Source organism: Schistocerca nitens, chromosome 9 (genome assembly GCF_023898315.1).
Source record: "Schistocerca nitens isolate TAMUIC-IGC-003100 chromosome 9, iqSchNite1.1, whole genome shotgun sequence".
Classification (NCBI taxonomy): Eukaryota; Metazoa; Arthropoda; class Insecta; order Orthoptera; family Acrididae; genus Schistocerca; species Schistocerca nitens.
In genome coordinates this window covers 289554363-289577514 of record NC_064622.1, presented here as the reverse complement: position 1 = coordinate 289577514, position 23152 = coordinate 289554363, and the positions used below count along the sequence as shown (strand labels likewise).

The 23152-nt window shown below is 38.9% G+C and overlaps 1 protein-coding gene across 1 annotated transcript in view; it reads left to right on the top strand.

Annotated features, from left to right (window-relative positions):
* The window catches only part of LOC126204186 (cubilin-like), a 1516445-nt gene that overhangs the window by 1220502 nt on the left and 272791 nt on the right, over positions 1-23152 (top strand). The window contains exon 52 of the mRNA XM_049938590.1: positions 19493-19718. Coding sequence (XP_049794547.1) covers positions 19493-19718 — 226 coding nt within the window. The remainder of the gene's footprint in view (positions 1-19492; positions 19719-23152) is intronic.

Here is a 23152-nt window from a genome sequence, read left to right as displayed (position 1 = left end):
TGAGACGACCACTGTTTAAAAATGGCTCCCTTGCAATTTTCGGTCTCTGGTGTCCTGTGTAAACTTGTGTATAAAGTAAGAATTTCTAAAAATTTATGTGCTTGTTTTAGCTTATATTCTACCTGAATTTTCCTCTTTCTTTGCTCAAAAAATAATTAGCTTTTGTTGACATACATAATCAGCCACAGTGTCTTTTTTTTTTTTTTTTTTTTTCAAATTTTTTTCATTGGGGCATTATTTAATTTTGTTAAGAGAGTGTTATGAACAGTTCTAAAATAGTATGGTATATAACTTCTCAGGAAACAGCTGGGTGACAAAAATTCAATTACATTTGCTGAAAAACATCTTATATTTTTCAAACAAATCAGTGTTTCCACTTGACTATACGTGTAACAAACATAGTCAGCAAGTAATTATATTGAATGAATTCTTTTCTCTCCATAGACCTGTACTGAGGATATCATCAAGGATGCATTACGTCATAACACACGAATACACTGTACATGTTTATGAAGAGAGATTTGTAATTCTTAGGCTATGGTACCCATGCATCATCAAACAGAATATCATTTTTCATTAGTTATCACTCACGCTGTTAGATATTATTTACGTTATATAATTCCAAAGTTATTGGCCACCAATAAAAACTTTATGCTGCTCTTAAACTGAAATTTGTTAGTAGCTACACTTTTTATGGCTGCTGGCACGCTATTGAAAATTTGTGACCATAATTATCCTCCCAACCTTATATAAAAACAAATCTCCCGCACCTTATCTTTCCAGTCTCCCACCACCTCTCAAAGTCTCACCGTCTGGCCACAGAGGAGCATTCCCCTCATAACTCAGTACCACCCAGGACTGGAGCAACTTAATTACATTCTCCACCAGGCTCAGACTACCTCTCTTCGTGCCCTGAAATGAGAAATGTCCTGCGCAGTATCCTTCCCACCCCTCCAATAGTGGTATTCCACCATCCACCGAACCTATACAATATACTGGACCATCTCTATGCAACCCCTGCTCCCAACCACTTACCTCATGGCTTTTATTCCTGTAATAGACCTAGATGCCAGACCTGTCCCATACATCCTCCCGCCACCACAATCACCTACACCATTCTAGTCACTAACATCACCTATCCCATCAAGGGCTTGGCTATCAGTGAAACCAGTCAAGTGATCTACAAGCTAAATAGCAACCACTGCGCTGTGTTCTATATGGACATGACAACCAACAAGCTTTCTATCCACATTAATGGCCACCAACAAACTGTGGCCAAGAAATGACTGGACCACCCTGTTGCTGAGCATGCTGCCAGCATGACATCCTTCATTTCAATGACTGCTTCACAGCCTGTGCAATATGGATCCTTCCCACCAACACCACCTTTTCTGAATTGCGCAGGTGGAAACTCTCCCCCAAATACACTCTTGTAAACATCTTGGCCTCAACTTTCATTAGCCATTCTTCTCACTCATCCAGCCCCTTCCCTGTTCCCATTCCAGCACTGCACAGTCCCTCATTTCACCATCACACCCAGTCTTTTTACTTCTCTCCTTTTCCGCTACCGCTACCCCCGCCCCCCTCCCCCCCTGCCCCTCACCTCTCACCTGCCCTTCGTCTAACCTGCAGCAGACTTCACTGTCCCCCACACCTACCCTACTATCCTTCCCCCTCCCCACCACAGCCTGCTTCTTACCCCCACCCAGTCACCACTCCTGTTATGCACTGGTTCTGCTGCTCGTAGTGTGACCTCAATTGGGTGAGACTGCAATCGTGTGTGTGTGTGTGTGTGTGTGTGTGTGTGTGTGTGTGTGTCATCTAATTTTGATGAAGGCCTTACTGCCTTACTGGCCAAAAGCTTTGTTTGTGACAGTCTTTTTGTTGTGCCTATCTGCTCTCAGCATCTCCACTATATGGGGAGTAGCAACTTTCCTTTTCAAAATATTGTTACATTTCATCCTGCATTTTCCATTGTTTGATTATACTCTCCAAACAATGATCCCACATGACATTATGGAACAAAAGTAAGCATAATAGGCTATATTTTTTATTTTTATATCGCTTGTGTCTGACAACATCTGCCACGCAAATTTGTTAGGTGTTTCAGCAATTCTGTGATAAGCTTCTCCAAACTGAATTTTATATCAAGTTGTAATCCCAAGAGTTTGCCACTGCTGACCTCTTCTTATGTGCTAGTCATCTTATTTTATACATATATGTGTGAATGTGATAGCAAAAGGGTTTGAAGAAGTTTACTGGTTTTGTGTGGAGAAATTATTACCTGAATAGAATCACTCATGGTTAATTCTCCTGCCCAGTGAAGTGATGTTTCTAAATCTGTAATTGTCCAGCTTCAACATTAAATTTACTTTCCACTCCACAGTGGCAGCACATGTAGTTGTGACACCTGAAAAATTTTGGAAAAATCAGTGTCTTGGTATAATTTTCTGCTGTAACTTCCTTTCAGTTGTCTCATCTGAAAACTACAACTTCTCCACTACAGCTGCTCTTACAACTTCATACAAGGAAGCAACATATTGTTATCTACTAAATGGTGTCAACACACTCCTTTCAAACATTGTTATTATGTTCCTGAATTGATTATTTTATGTTCATTATGACCAAAGGTTCTTACCTACAAACTGCAACTTCTCTGTCACAGCAGCCCTGTGATACAAGTTCATACTAATAAGAGCAAGCTGTAGTCTACCAAATGGTATCGATAAACATCTTTCTGACACTGCTGTTATGTTATTGAATTCATTCTTATACATTTTGTATGATCAACTCCTCTGAAATCATTGTTTTAAAACTCGAACAATAAAAATGTTTCTTCCTGACAGTAGTCTTTCAGAGCTTGCAAATGTTATTTTTTGCATAATGTCTAGTAGTTGTTGAGTAGTTTTCAGCAGTAAAGTTCAGTTGTAAAAGTTTCTTATTTTAAACGCAGTTGATTAACAAGCTTGTAATTCAATTCATCACAGCAAATCACTCTGTATTAATATGGACAGCTTATGGAAGACAGCCAAAATGATAAGTTCACACTGACTCATTCAACTATTACAACTTATTTATGGGACTCTAGTTCCTGTACATGTTAAAAATTTAAACAAAGTTCTATACATACAAGTTAGAGTGTGTAAGGACATGGAGATTGTACTGAATGAGAAAAATGATCCTTGCTGTGGTGGTCCACAGGGCCACATCTCATGCACAGGCACAGGCGCTACAGGGAATACCAAGCTCTGAACATCTCATGTTCACTGCTGGCTCTATTAATCATACACTTCCTGATCATCCTAACTGATTGCCGCATTTTTATTGGGGACTTTTCACTGATCAGATAAGTTTTTATAGAAAGGGTACCTTTTCATTCTTTTCATAACTGAAACCCAGCAATGAATAGCGTCCTGTCTTCCAGATAAAACAAACAGAATGTTCTGAAGCTATGGCACAAATGCCTGCATGCTCTAGAGATCCCTTCAGATGTAGGTTGTTGCCAAAATATTAACGTAACGATTCTCAAAAGGTACAATGCTACATTGTCTTCTTGTCCCTATAACATATAACATATTAACATTATATATATAAAAACAAAGATGATGTGACTTACCGAACGAAAGCGCTGGCAGGTCGATAGACACACAAACAAGAATTATGAGTCTAAATCAAAAGGTAGTTAATGTATACAGATTTTACCAACATATGTGTATCTCTAGTTATTACGAATTTACTCATTCCAGTTGAATTGGGCATGACAACTCTAATTCATTACTGTAAGTAAGTACTTCATTAATTTTACTCCAAAGTGCTAGAACAATCTGATGCAGTAAGGATGGTGGGGATTTCATGTTGACTGAGATACATTGAGTACAAATAAAAATTCTCGAGATTGTTGAAAATTTTCAAGTAACTGTGATTTTTATGAATGCAATATGCTAAAATTATGCTGTTTAATTTCTTTCTCAAACTGGAATTTTACTTCAATACTAACTTCTCTTAAATCTAGATTTCTTCCTGTTTATGTAGGTTTACATTGTATGCTACTAGTTCAATAATTTGTAGCTCAGGAGTAATATCATAGCAGCCACAGATGGTTACTGACACTAGCTATCATACTCAAAGATAAATCATATAACTCATCAACTTTTGGCACTGAAAATACAGTCTCAGGTAAAAAAGTTCCCAGCCTGGCAGTGCCAAGACTCTCTATTTTAGGAGAAAAAAATAATAAACTTATTTTTGAAATTCAGATCCTATTAGGTCAGTGTCCTTGGTCCAATTTTATCCGTGTGAGTAAATTCCATCACTGAAGTGCATTTCTTGAAGGCCTGCAAAATACACATTTACAGCTGTTAGACTTACAATAGTTTCTAGTCACAAAATCGATTTTTCATTGGAATATTGGATGTCAAATGGACTGAATAGGATGGATGTTCCAGTAAACAATACTTTAAATATCTCGGTTTCTTCATTGACAGTACACATTTGCAGACTTATATGAAATAAGGAGTCCACATTATAAATTAGTGAGATTATTACACACTAAAATTAAAGAAGCCTTTGTTTTTGAATATAATTATACCATTAAAAATAGTGCTGAGTTAATCAACAAGCTAAAAGCGGTAGATTACACTACCTCCTCCCAGTTGTTTTCGTTTAATGTTGTAAGTTTATAAACTAATGTTCCTGTAGATATCACTCTTAAAATCATTGAAAATAACATTCAACAACATAAAACTTTAGGTAAGTCACAACTGTTAGAACTTATGCAGGTTGTACTCGATTATAATTACTTTCAGTTTAATGGCAAAATGTATGAGCAACCATTCGGCTTAACCGTGGGTTGCCCGTTAGCTGGTATCTTAGCTGACATCTTTGTGAATGCTTTAGAAGGAAATTTTTTCAAAAATAATCCTGTGTTAGGTAATATGATTCCTACAAGTGGTTCTCTTTTCTCCAAAGGTCTCTTTAATTTTCCTGTAGGCAGTATCTATCTTACCGCTCGTGAGATAAGCCTCTACATCCTTACATTTGTCCTCTAGCCATCCCGGCTTAGCCATTTTGCACTTCCTGTCGATCTCATGTTTGAGACGTTTGTATTCCTTTTTTGCCTGCTTCATTTACTGCATTTTTATATTTTCTCCTTTCATCGATTAAATTCAATATTTCTTCTGTTACCCAAGGATTTCTACTAGCCCTCGTCTTTTTACCTACTTGATCCTCTGCTGCCTTCATTACTTCATCCCTCAAAGCTACCCATTCTTCTTCTACAGTATTTCTTTCCCCCATTCTTGTCAATTGTTCCCTTATGCTCTCCCTGAAACTCTGTACAACCTCTGGTTTTTTCAGTTTATCCAGGTCCCATCTCCGTAAAATTACCACTTTTTTGTAGTTTCTTCAGTTTTAATCTACAGTCCATAACCAATAGATTGTGGTCAGAGTCCACATCTGCCCCTGGAAATGTCTTACAATTTAAAACCTGGTTCCTAAATCTCTGTCTTACCATTATATAATCTATCTGAAACCTGTCAGTATCTCCCGGCTTCTTCCATGTACACAACCTTCTTTTATGATTCTTGAACCAAGTGTTAGCTGTGATTAAGTTGTGCTCTGTGCAAAATTCTACCAGGTGGCTTCCTCTTTCATTTCTTACCCCCAATCCATATTCATCTACTACGTTTCCTTCTCTCCCTTTTCCTACTGATGGATTCCAGTCACCCATGACTATTAAATTTTCGTCTCCCTTCACTATCTGAACAATTTCTTTTATTTCTTGATACATTTCTTCCATTTCTTCATCATCTGCAGAGCTAGTTGCCATATAAACTTGTACTACTGTGGTAGGCATGGGCTTCGTATCTATCTTGGCCACAATAATGTGTTCACTATACTGTTTGTAGTAGCTTACCCGCATTCCTATTTTCCTATTCATTATTAAACCTACTCCTGCATTACCTCTGTTTGATTTTGTATTTATAACCCTGTATTCACCTGCCCACAAGTCTTGTTCCTTCTGCCACCGAACTTGACTAATTCTCACTATATCTAACGTTAACCTATCCATTTCCCTTTTTAATTTTTCTAACCTTTCTGCCCGATTAAGGGATCTGATATTCCACGCTCCAATCCGTAGAACGCCAGTTTCCTTTCTCCTGATAACGACATCCTCTTGAGTAGTCCCCGCCCGGAGATCAGAATGGGGGACTATTTTACCTCTTTGATATTTTACCCAAGAGGACGCCATCATCATTTAACCATACAGTAAAGCTGCATGCCCTTGGGAAAAATTACGGCTGTAGTTTCCCCTTGCTTTCAGATGAAATGGGAGATATGATACTGCGTGAAGAGTATGACAGAGCACTGAAAGACCTAAGTCGAAACAAGGCCCCAGGAGGAGAAAACATTCCATTAGAACTACTGACAGCCTTGGGAGAGTCAGTCCTGACAAAACTCTACCATCTGGTGAGCATGATCTATCAGACCAGCGAAATACCGTCAGACTTCAAGAAGAATATAATAATTCCAATCCCAAAGAAAGCAGGTGTTGACAGATGTGAAAATTACCGAACTATCAGTTTAATAAGTCACGGCTGCAAAATACTGGCACGAATTCTTTACAGACTAATGGAAAAACTAGTAGAAGCCGACCTCAGGGAAGATCAGTATGGATTCCGTAGAAATACTGGAACACGTGAGGCAAGACTGACCCTACGACTTATCTTAGAAGCTAGATTAAGGATGGCAAACCTACATTTCTAGCATTTGTAGACTTAGATAAAGCTTATGACAATGTTGACTGGAATACTCTCTTTCAATTTCTGAAGGTGTCAGGGGTAAATTACAGGGAGCGAAAAGCTATTTACAATTTGTAAAGAAAACCAGATGGCACTTATAAGAGTTGAGGGGCATGAAAGGGAAGCAGTGGTTGGGAAGGGAGTGAGACAGGGTTGTAGCCTCTCCCCGATGTTATTCAATCTGTATATTGAGCAAGCAGTAAAGGAAACAAAAGAAAAATTTGGGGTAGGTATTAAAATCCATGGAGAAGAAGTAAAAACTTTGAGGTTCGCCAATGACATTGTAATTCTGTCAGAGACAGCAAAGGACTTGGAAGAGCAGTTGAATGCAATGGAAAGTGTATAAGATGAACATCAACCAAAGCAAAATGAGGATAATGGAATGTAGTCGAATTAAGTCGGGTGATGCTGTGGGAATTAGATTAGGAAATGAGACACTTAAAGTAGTAAAGGAGTTTTGCTATTTGGGGAGCAAAATAACTGATGATGGTCTAAGTAGAGAGGATATAAAATGTAGACTGGCAATGGCAGGGAAAGCATTTCTGAAGAAGAGAAATTTGTTAACATCGAGTATACCGTATTTACTCGAATCTAAGCCGCACTCGAATCTAAGCCGCACCTGAAAAATGAGACTCGAAATCAAGGGAAAAAAATTTCCCGAATCTAAGCCGCACCTGAAATCTGAGACTCGAAATTCAAGGGGAGAGAAAAGTTTTAGGTCGCACCTCCAAATCGAAACAAATTTCGTCTAATTGTAATATGAGACACAATTTAGGTCGAATGAATGACGATACAGCTGCAGTAGTTTGGTTCTAGTCGTAAGCTTAGCAGTTACGGTTTACCAGGTAGCCATTGCTACGCGTCACGCGCTCCGTCCGTATTTATACGGATATCCTTCCTTTTTCACGTGCTTCGTCTGGTTTGAATTTATTGCTTATTTTTCTTTGATCTGATAAGTGCCGTTCTCTTTGTTATAGGTGTTTACGTCACTCTAAGCTGAAAATGCATTACTGTACTGGGTCATGCATTGTTTGTCGCATTCTGATAGGTGCGTGTTTACGGCCCGTCGCCGCTCGCGGCGTGGCTTGCTTTTGTGCGCGCTACCCCCGCTTACAAATAAAAAATAGAGAGGAATCGTTTCATTAGCGAAACATTTGTTGTTACTTACACTACTGCTTTCTTTGATAATGATCAACAAGAACCAAATAATAGACTGCGTATGATAGATGATGTTCTGAACGAAATTTTAGCGAAAAGTTTTCTCCGTTTGAAAATCTTTGCAGGTGCCTCTTTAGTTCATTACATTCTGCACAGAAATTAGAGTCATCTTAGATTTAAAAATCTAGTCAGTTGCCATGCTTCATTTCTGACTGTATCACTATCAGGCATAAGAATAATACGAATATAAACATGACATAATATGTATATTCTTCCGCGTTTGCTGTTGTCTCACTCTAGTTTCGTAGTTTATTAGGCAGACAGGATTTAAATGAGATAGTAGCAAACATGAAACAATACATGGCAAAATGTTTATATTCGTATTAATCTTATGGCGAAGAGAATACTACATGTGATTCACAAATCATAAAAGCTCCTATTAGCAACCATCTCTTCTCACAGGTAGGAAAAAAATTCAGAACGTAGAGTTGGCCATATTGACAAACATCCCAAACAGTCTTGCCAGTCGGATTTTCGTAGTACATTGAAATGCTGCTAAATTCGAAGATCAACAATACAGAATTTGTATTTACTTCGTTGGATAATGTACCAAAATGCAGTGGTCGAAACTCTGGGCAGAGGAAAAAGGCTCGTCTTCCACTTTTTTTTTTTTTTAATTTATTTACTGACGCAGAGATTTTGGTGGCAGTATTTATCTTTGTGCCTACAAAGCATGCCTGTGTGGCGCTACATATATTCGACAGCAGAAGTTAGTCGTGGCGGCACCCACCAACATTTTTCAGAACTCCCGCTTGCTTTGCACTCGATTCTAAGCCGCAGGCGGTTTTTTGGATTACAAAAACCGGAAAAAAAGTGCGGCTTAGATTCGAGTAAATACGGTAGATTTAAGTGTCAGGAAGTCGTTTCTGAAAGTATTTGTATGGAGTGTAGCCATGTATGGAAGAGAAACATGGACGATAAATAGTTTAGACAAGGAGAGAATAGAAGCTTTCGAAATGTGCTGCTAAAGAAGAATGCTGAAGATTTGATGTGTAGATAACATAAGTAATGAGGAAGTATTGAATAGGATTGGGGAGAAGAGAAGTTTGTGGCACAACTTGACTAGAAGAAGGGATTGGTTGGTAGGACATGTTCTGAGGCATCAAGGGATCACCAATTTAGTATTGAAGGGCAGCATGGAGGGTAAAAATTGTAGAGGGAGACTAAGAGATGAATACACTAAGCAGATTCAGAAGGATGTAGGTTGCAGTAGGTACTGGGAGATGAAGAAGCTTGCACAGGATAGAGTAGCATGGAGAGCTGCATCAAACCAGTCTCAGGACTAAAGACCACAACAACAACAGGTAATATGATTTCTTTCTGTGCTCATTACATTGATGACATACTCATAATATTTCAAGGGAGTGACCGAGATCTGCAACTAATGTTTTATGTTTTTAAAAGTTTTCACGAAAAAATTAATTTTACAAAAGAAATGCAAACATATCCATCCGCACATACACAGACACAAGCAGACATTTGTAAAGGCAAAGAGTTTGGCTCAAACTCTTTTGGCCCAAACTCTTTGCCTTTACAAATGTCTGCTTGTGTCTGTGTATGTGCGGATGGATATGTGTGTGTGTGCGAGTGTATACCTGTCCTTTCCCCCACACCCCCCACCCCCCACCCCCCCAAGGTAAGCTTTCCGCTCCCGGGATTGGAATGACTCCTTACCCTCTCCCTTAAAACCCACATCCTTTCTTCTTTCCCTCTCCTTCCCTCTTTCCTGACGAAGCAACCATTGGTTGCGAAAGCTTGAACTTTGTGTGTATGTTTGTGTTTGTTTGTGTGTCTATCTATATATATTTTAATTATATTTCTCGTCTTCTGAAAACTTCTCCTTCTGTTAATTTTACGAAACTATGACTGTAGACTTCTTTTCCTCCATTTCAACTGTAGATGCAGGCAGCTGACTCCAGGAAACACTACTGCCTCTCGGATGATATAAAATATGAACAAATTCTTCTTAAGTTGGTTCTATTTCACTTTGATAAAAATACTTAATACTGTTATTAAGTCTTCTCTTATTCAGAAACATGTATGATACAAAAGGCTCGTAGCCCATCATACTCTGAACCATACAGTGTAACAAAACTAATACATTTGAGAGAGTGAAATAAAATTGTGTACAAAAAGGTGTGTGATGTTTTGTGTGTGTGTGCGCGCGCATGTTGCTCAAAATCCGATGCTGTGGCAGAAGGTCTCCTTTCTTATGGCCCGGGCATCATTATTACCCATCGTACTCACATTTTTAGCAGAGAGAACCCTTGCCAATGGCATCCGTCAATGTGGTAAGTCCTGCTGCGAACAACTATTGTTAACTTATTAACTGTCAGGGGTTGTGAGACTCAATACTCAGGAATTACTTAATTGCACACGTCTTAATGTCACCACACTTCACCATCCACTTTGCTGAAAGACTAATATTGCCATCCAAAACATTGTATAAATTGCTTGTCTTTAAAATTTACTCCTTTACAGAGAGTTTGCTTTTCAATGAAAAGTCATACAAGTATGGAGCTACAACAATATATAACATGATAGCTTATACCTATGACTGTTGTTCCATCCATCGCTTATACTACAAACATCAATTTCTTAAGTTCTAAAATGTCATATACTTTCCATTAACTGGTTTCAGTTACTACAGTTTGTTTGTTAGTTTCAACTTATCTTCATTCACATCACATATACAAATTAATTATGTAACACATTGTTATGGGACAATACATGCAAATGATACATTTATACTTCATTTTATAGACATGATTGTATCACTTACTGGAGCTCATTACTTCCTTAGGTAGAAGAGGGAGAAAACCATACAAAAGATGACTAAAACTTGATGCATTGCTGGCCTAACTATGCTTGGCACTGCCTCCTTTATTTGGGAGAGGAGAAAGGAAATAGTCATCTACTGGTTCAAGTATATATGAGGAAATGTTACTCGTACAGTCATGGACTAGTTGCCAAGGAATTCTTATTTCATGGATATGATGTATACTGAGTAATCATTCATCTACTATCATGTTGTTTCTTCATACGCTAGTGTTGTTTACTTCAATTCCCGTGTAGCTTAATGTTAATTATGAAGGAGTTTCAACCATTGTAGACTTATCTTTCTCAAATACATGGAAATGTCATTATTTATGCTTTCCTGGGACACAATAAAAATTAATTGGCTTAAATGTTTATGTGTACTTTGCAGCGAATATGTACTGGTAAATGTGATGGAGCTATACTGCGATGGTGCATATTTTAATTTTTCATTTGCTTTATGACCTGTGTATAAATATCCTTATAACTAAATTGTTTACATGATGTGTGGCCCATTTCTTCATTTGGTACCTGCTACTCTCAGCTTAATTCCCTTCTTCTGTGCAGTGACAATTCACTGGTTGCTGAAATAAAAAGACTTAAAACTAATTGCATTACATAGCTTGGTGGTCACTGATACATTTGGTCATTACATCCATCCGCAGGTATTTCCATACTCCATTTAAATTCTTAAGCATTCATTTATTTTGTTACCCTTTATGACCATTTACTCTGCAAAGAGAATTATTTGACATTTACTACGGTATTTTTTCGTGTCTTCTTAGCTTACACATCTTGTATATTTCTTCATAAAGCTTCCTTTTGCTTGCAAATATGTTGTATACAGCTTAGTATTTTATTAAATCTCTGTGTACATATATCAATAGCTTCCTTAGTTCTTAGACAGTAGATGTAATTGCTTAGTATTTCCATCTACTTTGTATTTAAGTTAGCTACTTGTACAAATTATATTTCTATCTGGTTGTGCCTTCTGCCAGTCAGTTGCACATGTGCACAGGCCAATGCCTCCTCTTACTGCTGATGGCGCATATTATTGAGCATGCACAGCTGAACCATAAGCTAATTGTGTATATACTTTCGCTTCAAGTGAAGTGATGTATTATTTCTCATTCCTGATGATTTTATGCTTAGATGTACAAATAAAAAGAATTACCTATACCTATACACATTACTTTATTTTAAATACACTCCAGAAAAAATACACTTAGAGTTATGTACATTATGTACAATCATCTTGCTTTATCATTCTAAAAAGGCGTTTATATCTTTGTGAGGGTGGATCCTTGTCTCTCCCTGTTTCCTCATAGACTAATCTGTACATTCAAGAGTAAGGTATTATAGAAATTATATGGTCTTGGATAGAGTAATTGCCACTTCTTATTCAGTTTGCCAGTTTTTGTCGATTTAGGGTGTGACAGTAAGAGGACTCATTGTCCTTCAGAAAATTGTGTGAAATGTTTCAGTTTTTATTATAAATTTTCTTTCTATACTCGACCTGTTTTCAAGTGTAATCATAGCTTGTTTTATTTTGTCTTGTAGTGTCATTTCTGTGGTGGGTACTTTTGGTATGAACGACTCCCACTCATTTGTTTGTTTTGTGTGAACATCAGTTCATCAGGTGTGAAACCTGTTGTAGAATGTGGAAGGTTATTGACAACTTGCATAATAGGAGTTACATATTCTATCCATCGTGTGTGTTTGTGAGGGGTGTATGTCCTAATAAACCAGTTAAATTCTTTAAAGGCTCATTTTATGGGACTTGCTTCTGGGTAAAAAAAAAGCTTACTAATACATGTTTTACACCTTGTGTGAGGTCACAAATAGTTTCCACTTTCACCCAACAAAATATGAAGCATTATCAGTTAGTAGTACCTTTGATTTACCTACTCTTCACAAATAGTCTTCTTCAGTTCTTTTTCTTATATTTGTGGCTGTTGCATTTTTAATGGCATACATTTTTATATGTTTTGCAATAATATTGTATGGTGCTACTACATATCTTACACCTCCTTTTTTCTTGGGTATGGGCCAGCTATGTCCAGGGATACTGTATTTAGAGGTTTTTTTGTGAGTATTGCGTGTATATCAGCATATTTTGACACTTTGGACTGTCCTGATTTTTGACATATTGCACACTTTCTTAATACCCATAGGACTCACCTTTTCAAATTTGGAAAATGACAAAGTGTTGCAATTTTTCAGTGCATTTGCCTACTCCATAATGTACCCATACTTCATGTGTGTGTCATAAATTCATCAATATAATCTTCAGCAATACACGCACACCACTGATCAGGTTTTTCATGTTTCATATGAATTCATATGAAACAAAATGCCCTTGTACTCCAGATACTATTTACTTACCTTTCCATGATAATCTTGCTTAAGGTTTTGCATGACTTGACTCCATCTGGGATCTTGCTGTTGTATAGTTTTGATTTGCTTACAAAACGTATGGTAATCAGACTGTTGTGTTGTACCTTGCATTAATAACATTCTGATTTCTGCATCTTGCTCTATTAATTCTTTAAATTCATCTAAACCTTTTGGTAATGTAGACAATGCATCTACAATAACATTCTTACTTCGTATAATATAAATGATCTTGGAATTGAATACTTGTAAATATAGACACCACCTAGCTAATCTACAGTGCAATAGTTTACACGTTAAAACAAATGACAGTGACTGATAGTCACAGTAAACTTTGGTATTCTTACCCCACAAAAAGCATTCAGACCTTTTAAATGCCCATATTAAAGCTAAACTTTCCAATTCTGACACAGAGTAAGATCTTCCTGCTTCTGATAATGTTTGACTAGCAAAACTGATGACCTTGGATACTTCTTTACCTTCTTCTTCTTGTATCTGGATCAAGCATGCCCCCAGCCCCTGAGATGAGGCATCTGTGCATAGACAAAAATCCTTGGACATGTCAGAGTGGCTAAGAATGTTTGCATTAACTAATGCCTACTTAATGTTATTAAAGTCCTCCTGACACTTATCATCCCATAACCAAGGCCTATTTGCTCGCAGCAAGTTGAGTCATGCATCACTGTTCATCAGTTGCTGTGGTATGAATTTACAAAAAAAAGGATGCTAGTCCTAAATAAGCTTTAAGTTGTTTTTTATTACTTGGAGCCAGACAGTTGTGAACAGCAGATAATATGGACAATTAGTTTTCATGACTAATAACGATGTCATAGAAATTTCTTAATATAATAATAGTTAACAAACCTTATTTCCAACCAGTGTCCTGAAGTCATGGCACTTAGGTCACCAGTTGTGCTATAACAAAAAAAAAATTTAAATGAAAGAAATTGATTGGTAATTGTCCTTTTGCTTACAATGAAAAAAGAGAATATTAGTACAGTTGCATTATTATGAAATGTTCTGCATGTACGAAATTGTGCTACTGTCCATTCACTTTATCTTGTGCCATTTCTCTTTATGTGTCCAGCACTATGTATATATTTTACAATGCTACTCGCCATATAGTGGAGATGTCGAGTCGCGATAGGCACAACAAAAAGATTCACACAAATATAACTCTCAGCCATTAATTCCTTTGTCAGCAATAGACAGACACACACACACACACACACACACACACACACACACACACACACACACACACACAAACGCAACTTGCACACCCATCTGCAGTCTCAACCAACTGAAACCACACTGCGAGCAGCAGCACCAGCGAATGATGGGAGTGACGACTGGATGGGGGTAAGGAGGATGTTGAGGCAGGGAGGGGAAGGGATAGTATGATGGTGGTGGCAGAAGTGAGGTGCTGCAGTTTAAATGGAAGGCTGGAGAGAAGGTCGGGAGGCGGGGGGGGGGGGGGGGGGGGGAGGGGTAAGTAGTGGAAAGGAGAGAAATAAAAAGAAATTGAAAGACTGGCTGTTGCGGTGAAATGATGACTGTGTAGTGCTGGAATGCGAACAGGGTGGAGGCTGGATGGATGAGGACAGTGACTAACGAAGGTTGAGTCCAGGAGTGTTACGGGAACATAGGATGTATTGCAGAGAAAGTTCCCACATGTGCAATTCACAAAAGCTGGTGTTGGTGGGAAGGATCCATATGGCACAGTCTGTGAAGCAGTCATTGAGATGAGGGGTATCATGTTTGGCAGCATGTTCAGCAACAGGGAGGCCCACTTGTTTTTTGGCCACAGTTTGTTGGTGGCCTTTCATGCAGTCAGATGGCTTGTTGCTTGTCATGCCTACATAGAATGCAACACAGTGGTAGCAGCTTAGCTTGTAAATCCCATGATTGGTTTCACAGGTAGCCCTGCCCTTGATGGGATAGTTATTGTTAGTGACCAGACTGGAGTAGGCGGTGGCAGGTTAATGTATGGGACAGGTCTTGCATATAGGTCTATTACAGGGGTATGAGCCATGAGGTAAGGGATTGGGAGCAGAGGTTGTGAAGGATGGACAAGTATATTGTGTAGCTTTGGTGGACAGCGGAATACCACTGTAGGAGGGGTGTGGAAGGATACTGGGTAGGACATTTCTCATTTCAGGACACAATGATAGGTAATCAAATCCCTGGTGGAGAATGTAATTCAGTTGCTTCAGTCCTCGGTGGTACTGAGTTATGAGGGGAATGCTCCTCTGTGGCCGGACTGTGGGACTTTCGGAGGTGGTGGGAGACTGGAAAGATAAGGCATGGGAGATTTGTTTTTGTACAAAGTTGGAGGATAATTATGGTCAGTGAAGGCTTCAGTGAGACCCTCAGTGTATTCTAGGAGGGACTGCTCGTCACTACAGATGCAACAACCACGGGTGGCTAGGCTGTACAGAAGGGACTTCTTGACGTGGAATGGGTGGCAACTGTTGAAGTGGGGCTATTGCTGGTGGTTAGTAGGTTTGATATGGACGAAGGTACTGATGTAGCCATCTCTGAGTTGGAGGTCAACATCTAGGAAGGTGGCTTGATGGGATGAATAGGACCAGGTGATGGAAATGGGGGAGAAGTTGTTGAGGTTCTGAAGGAATATTGATAGGGTGTCATCACTTTCAATCCAGATAGCAAAGATGTCATCAATGAATCTGAACCAGATGAGCGACTTAGGATTCTGGGTTTTTAGGAAGGATTCCTCTAGATGGCCCATGAATAGGTTGGCATAGAAGGGGCCATGCAGGTGCCCGTAGCCATACCCTGGATTTGTTTGTAGGTAATGCCTTCAAAGGAGAAGTACTTGTGGGTGAGGATATAGTTGGTCATGGCAACTAAGAAGGAGGTTGTTGGTTTGGAATCCATAAGGCGTCTGGAAAAGTAGTAGTCAGTGGAGGAAATGGTTGGTATCTTTTATGTAGGAGGATAAGTTCCGGGTAATAGGTTGAAGGTGTTGGTCTATGAGAGTAGAGATTCTCTCAGTGGGGACACAGTAACTGGCCACAATGGGTCATCCTGTGTGGTTGGGTTTATGGACTTTAGGAAGCATGTAGAAGGTGGTAGTACAGGGAATGGTAGGGGTAAGTAGAGAGATGGACTCTCAGGAGAGGTTCTGGGATGGGCCTAAGGATTTGAGTAGTGACTGGAGGTTCTGCTGGATTACTGGAATGGGGTCACTGTGGCAAGGTTTGTAGGTGGAAGTATCTGCAAGCTGACAGATTCCCTCCACCAGGTAATCCTTGCGGTTCAAAACAACAGTGGAGGAGCCTTTGTCTGCAGGTAGGATTATAAGGTCAGGATCAGTTTTTAGATGGTGGTCTGTGGTTCTTTCTGCGAATGCCAGGTTACTTTGCATGTTGAAGGATTTGGGGATTGATGGTGAGACAAGGTTCGACGTTAAGAAATTCTGGTAAGTTAACAGACAATGGTTTGGAGGCAGTGAGGGAGGATCACAGTTGGATAGAGGAGTGAAAGAATTAGGCAAGGTTCAATATTGGTCTTTGGTTGAGTCTGACTGGTTGGGTTGGTGGTGAAAAAGTGTTTCCACTGTAGGCACTGGGAGGAGGAGAGAATGTCTTTAACAAGTCCTGCATGATTTAATTTGGGAATGGGGCAAAAAGTGAGGCCCTTGGAAAGGACTGATATTTCTGTGGGACTAAGGCTTTTGGAGGAAAGGTTCATGACTATGTTGTGGGTCTGTTTAGGTTCTGGGTTCTGTATGGTGGTGGGAGGAAGTTTTTGAGGGTGGGGTAAGTGTAGTAGGTCTGTGACACAGTGTTTGTCAGCTACGGGGGGACATGGGGGAGGTTTGGAATGTGTTGTAGAGGTAATGAACAGTGGTTCTCTGAGGCAGGAATAGGAAGTGAGCAGGATGGAGAGCTTTTTGAGGTGACGTTCTGCATGTTGCTCAAGTTCCTGCAGGGCAAGAGTTTCAATGTGTGATATGGGTTCCAGGAATTTGGGATTACATTGAAGGAGAATTTTGCGGATGGAGAGAGGATTGGGATTGGTTGATATGGTTGTGCAGGACTATGTTGGTGAGGGCTAAGGGTTGGCATAATCTGAACTGGTGGAGGTCATCGTGAGGGGTGGCAACCAGAGATGGGTAATTTGATGAAAAGGCCATTAGGGGGGATTTGATGAGACAAGACAAGCAACAATACAGGAGTAGTGTGTGGGACTGGGATCTTGCTAAGGATAAGAAAACTTTTCTGTATTGATACAGATGGAAGGAACAAGGATCCATGGTGGTGCAAAAACTGCGAAAAATTGAGTAAATAATTAGAACTACGTCCAAAAAATTATGCAAAAATACACCCAAATGCATGTGAAAAATCACGAAAAGGACAAAATAGATGCACAAGTGGAAAAAATGAGATGAAATTTCAGGAAGACGATGATAGCAGAAGGCGAAATCTCACTAAAATTGGGGAGAAGTCACAGTGATCAAAGTAGAGAGTAACTAATAATTAATTAATATGTGTATATTACTGTTGGTGGCAGGTTTGAGGGTGGAAACACGTGGAAATTACAGGAACTGATGCAGGGAGAGTGATAAGTTTGAAAGTATAGGATTAATTATATTGGCAGAAGTAATGTGGGACATAAGATGCTGCACCAACAATCAGCGAGGTCATGAGGCTGTCTGTTGCGCGTGGCCGAGACGGTTGATACCAGTATGGCTCGTAAGTAGATCATCCAGTGCAGTTTTTAAGGCAACAAGAGAAACACAGGAAAGAAAAGAAAGAAGGATGGACATTGAGTATAGTGATGCAAAGGAAAGTAGTAACAAGGGAAAATGGCATAGGGTTAGGATCGAAGAAAAGCCATCAGGCAAAAATCAAATAATGGAAGATCCAGGATGGAATGTAACAATGTATTGATTATATTTCTTGTCTTCTGAAAACTTCTCCTTCTGTTAATTTTATCAAAATATGACTGTAGAATTCTTTTCCTCCATTTCAATTGTATATGCAGTAAGCTGACTCCAGGGAACACCACTGCCTCTCAAGATGATATGAAATATGAATGAATTCTTCTTAACTTGTTTCTATTCCAGTTTGATAAAAATTCTTAATACTATTATTAACTCTTCTCTTATTCAGAAACACATATGATACAAAAGAATCGTAGCCCATCATACTCCAAGCAGTACAGCGTAACAAAGCTGCTACTTACAATAGAGTGAAACAAAAGTCATTTACAAAAAAGTGAATGATGTTTTATTGGTCATTTGTCTGTGCTTTGCTGTGCATTCGTAACTAATGTCTTTGCCAATGCTTATAGTCATCTTTGATTATATCATTATCGCTGTTTCATTTTTTAATAAATTTTAACTTTACCATGTCCAGGGGATCTTTCACCATGTACCTGCAAAACTGAGGAAGGTTAAAAAGGAAGGGAGGCCCCTCAGATCCCAGGATGAGAGGGGACCACCTGTTGTAAAGATGTCTCAGATTGAAGTGAGCTGCCCTTCCTTTTTAGCTTTCCTTAATCCAAAGACCTCTCCTCCTTGAGAAAGAAAGTAGGATAGTATATGGACTTTTATATGTGCCTATTGATAGTCTGGACTTTTTCATCAAGACAAGTACTGACCAGAAATTCTGTCTCTTAATAAGTAGTCTGCAGTTTCATATTACCTATCCCATTTCTTGTTTTCTTTATTTGTTCCATCCCATATTACATTTCTGTCCATTCTTATGCCTCAATTCAGTTTCTTATGTTTTTGTTGTCACATGCCATTACACTTCCTAACCACTGTACTGCTCTCTTCTCTTTCTCTCTAGATTTATTTAACTCTTATTTTCATCCAACTGTTGTCTCTTGCATACTGCTTTGCTTCGGATCACTCTCTTATTTGAGTCAGTCTCATTCATGTACTGTCATTAGTACATTATTAATGAATTTCTAATGTAAATTTTGCTTGTTATATCTTAAATCATTTATGTTGTTCCTTATCATCTTCTGCCTTGATCTCTGGTGCCTCTTTTTTTATTGTGATTCTGATGAACTTATTAATTCATTTATAATTTGTACTACAGTTTTATTTCTATTTCTCTTTCGTTCCTTTTGGCTGTATTTAAAAAAATATTTTCTGTTAAAAGTTTGAAAGATTTTACATTAATCATCCTTTTCTTGTGTTAGAAAGAGTATGTGTGTATTTACTAACTTTAATTTATAGTCTCAGTCTGGTTATGTATGTTTCACATAAATAATTGTTAACACAGGTGCATTTCAACCAAGTGAACATTTGGGGAGGTCCTGGAGAGGAACATTATTTGGCTATACACAATGGAGAAAGCATTGATTCCCCAGAGATTGTGCATTTGACACCAGGTACAACCACTGCAACAGATATAATTTCAGAAACCAACCATCTCTGGCTTGAGTACCACACGGGTCCAAACCCCTCCGGCTCTGGTTTCAGCATACACATGTCTCCAGTGATGTCAGGTTGGTAATTTTTTGTAGTCATATGATGAATCCTTCATTCACTGCTGCAAGTTCATTTTATAGATTCCTTTGTGCATAAATGCGTGTCTTTTTTCTGTCTACTTGTGCTTACATGTCTAATATACACTGTCATGTCCAAAACATCTCAATAATATTAGTAGAAACTTCGTTTGTGTGTGTGTGTGTGTGTGTGTGTGTGTGTGTGTGTGTGTGTGTGTGTGTGTGTGCCTGTGTGTGTGTGCACGCGTGCGTGCGTGTCAGTCAAACGTATTGCAAGTGGTAGGATTCTTAAAGTATTTATTTGGCTCTATTCAAAAACATATTAGCAAAGCCAGCCCTTAATTAATTCCAAAATAATTGCCAGGTTTGTCAAAAGCATTGTGTGCTTAACTATGTCTGTTAATTTCATTATTTAAACAAATAATTTGGCCTAACCTTTATGGTAGAAGGAACTATTAAAAAGGAGGAATTTTTTAATGTATTCAGTTAATTGAATGAGTTTTTTTAATTGTAATTTCTGTAACTTAAACACCAAACAATGTATAGTTTGAGTTCCTATTATTGTGAGGATATATGAAGGCCCCATGTTTGGTCCTGAAACAGTCAGTCCATGGCCAATTTTCAGAGGGAAATTATGTACTGTTTCAAGTAACAACAATGCATCAACCTAACAGTGGAATTAGTGTAACACAAATAGGTCATGGAGTGTCTTTTCAGTTTATTTGAGAAATAGTGTCACACATACCTTATTATTCTACAAGAACTGTGAACAGTGTGGTTAGGTATTTACTGCTCATAGATGTACAACAGTGAACTATTGTAGCAATATGCTGATACTGGCCATATAACTTTGTAATACGGGTGGCAAGGGGGGGTGGGGGTGGAGGGGGGGGGGCGCGAACGATGAAAGTAAAGAACTGTGAAATGCACCTGTGCAACTGTCGGCTACCTCATTTACAGTAGTCGCGATGGAACTTCTATCCCTAATTTTTCAGCCAGTATAACAATGCAATATGTTGACACTGAGGACTATCAAAGAAATAGAGCAGGCAAATGTTGCAAGGTACTGGTGTAGCCATATCTGAGGTGGATGTTAACACCTAGGAAGGTGGTTTTCTGGGTTTAGTAGTATCATGTGAAGCAAATGGGGGAGAAAATGTCTTATCCCATGAGTAAAGTTATTTACGATCTACTCACATATTCCATAAGTCACTTCATTGTTCATAAGGGTAGTGTATGGTTTGGACAGGGTGCTTGTATCCAGTACCAACACCATTTGTAGTAATGGGGACAGTCCATCATTTGTTCATTTTGACTATATCTTTGATGACACCTTTTGAGCTCAGTGGATTACATCAGATGAAAAATGATGTGGACTGAAGTACGTGCAATTTCAGTTACTCATATGATATCCTAACAGCATAACCCAGAGACTGATTTGTGTAAAATTTAGTAGGTAGCATTGAGGAGAGTACATTCTGTGTCTGTCAAAATATGGTGTATTGTTGGGGGCAACGTCATTCTTCATTGGACAACTGCAGGGTGGGACAGAAGTCATGATAGGAAATGTTTAATGTTATTGTACTGAAACAGGAAGCAACATGAAAGGCATGCATAAACATTAAATGATTTCTTGGCTCTAACAGAAATTATATTTAGCAGAAGAAGATACACATAATAATGGAATAACCCAGGAACAAATGTTATTACATACTTCATACACATGTCAAGCTGTCTTTGTACACTTACCATCATTCTTGGCACAGAGTTGGATGTTGTTGAGGGTTGTCTTTCACCCAGATATAAAGATATTGAGACTGGAAGCCAAGATACACAGCACATTCATATGTAATCATAATATTTTGGTGAGCTGCTTAGTTTTGGAAATGCTGCAAGTAACTGTTTGCACAAATCTTTTTGTTTATTCATATCATGATCACTTAATTCATTGATCTTGTGAGGTCAAAATGAATGGGAACTTTCTTTCTTCATTGAATGACACATGGAGCTTCTGCGAATATTCATCTCTGCTGACTGCTTCCTTGTCACTTTTGCTGGTGAATGAAGCAGTGATGCATTTAAGCAGTCAGTGACTTCATTTCCATTTGCTTGGGTCTTTCACTGTGCAGTACATCTGTCACAGACCTAGTTGCAAAGACCTTTCTTCCCAGTTTCCAAAGATTAGCCTTTCTTGGGTCTTCTTTCTTGAAACAAATTAAAATCTTTTTTCCCAATTTCATTGCATATTTCACTTGTTTGGTCTTTTTCATGCACCCATATGCTAAAAAGATGGAATTTTTCCATTGTGAATCTTCTTGTATCTACCATATTAACTCAAATATTTATGACAGTATCAGCCTGGCAGCAGAACAGAGCATGATCCCATTCCATAGCATTCGCCAGAACCAGAAGCAAAACAACATGATCACGTGCTATATTTTTATGGAGTGACACCTGCATTCCTGTAATTGGAGTGATCTCTACGAGATGACAGACAGACAGGAACATTATTTTCAAGCCAGGATACATTTCCAGATCCATTTAACCTTGAAACTGTATGATACATTATTTGAATACTTCCTGATTGCGATTTTTTGCACTCCCTGTATATCAATGTACATTATAAAAATGTTTGTATGTTCCACCTTTCCTCCTAAACCACTGGATCAGTTTCAACCAGCCTTAATACACACATCACTTACTATCTGAAAAGGAGGTGGAGGTAAGAACACTTACCTCCCATGGGGGACACGTTTTCAGGTGAAAAAATAATTATTCCTTGCTGAGAAATATGGAGGGAACTGCCTTTCTGATTCGATTTCCTGCATGACCAGTGTTTTGTGCAGTTAGTATTGGAATGCAAGGCATACAGCATAGAGTGGATGCCCATGGCTGTGCAGAGACTGGGAGGAAGAGGAGTTGGATATTGAGAGGAGGAGAAAAAAGATGGACAGATAGAGCAGATGGATGAGATGGCAGAGAAAGGGGGTAGGAGATGGTCAAGAAGGGTAGAGGAAAATGGATAGAGAGAGTGGGATGGATAGAGAAAAAGAGTAGGAGGTGGACAGAAAGGGGTGAGAAGGAGATGGACGGAGAGAGGGGGAGGAGTTGATAGGCAGAGAGAGGGAGAAGGAGGGTACGGTCAGAGAGAGGAGGAGGAGGAGGTAGACAGAGAGACAGGTGAGGAGGGGGAGATGCAGGAAGTAGGTGGAGGGTTTAGAGTGGTAGCAGGTAGGTGAAAAAGAAGAGGGGGAGAAGGTGCTAAACAGAGAGAGCAAGAGGAAGATATGGACTGTGAGAAGGGATGGAGGAGATGGACAAAGAGAGGTGGAGGAGGAGACGAAGAGACAAAGAGAGTGGGGAAGAAGATATGGAGATATAGAGGTGGGAGAAGGAGGTGGACAGAGAGATCGGGAGATATAGAGGTAGGCATA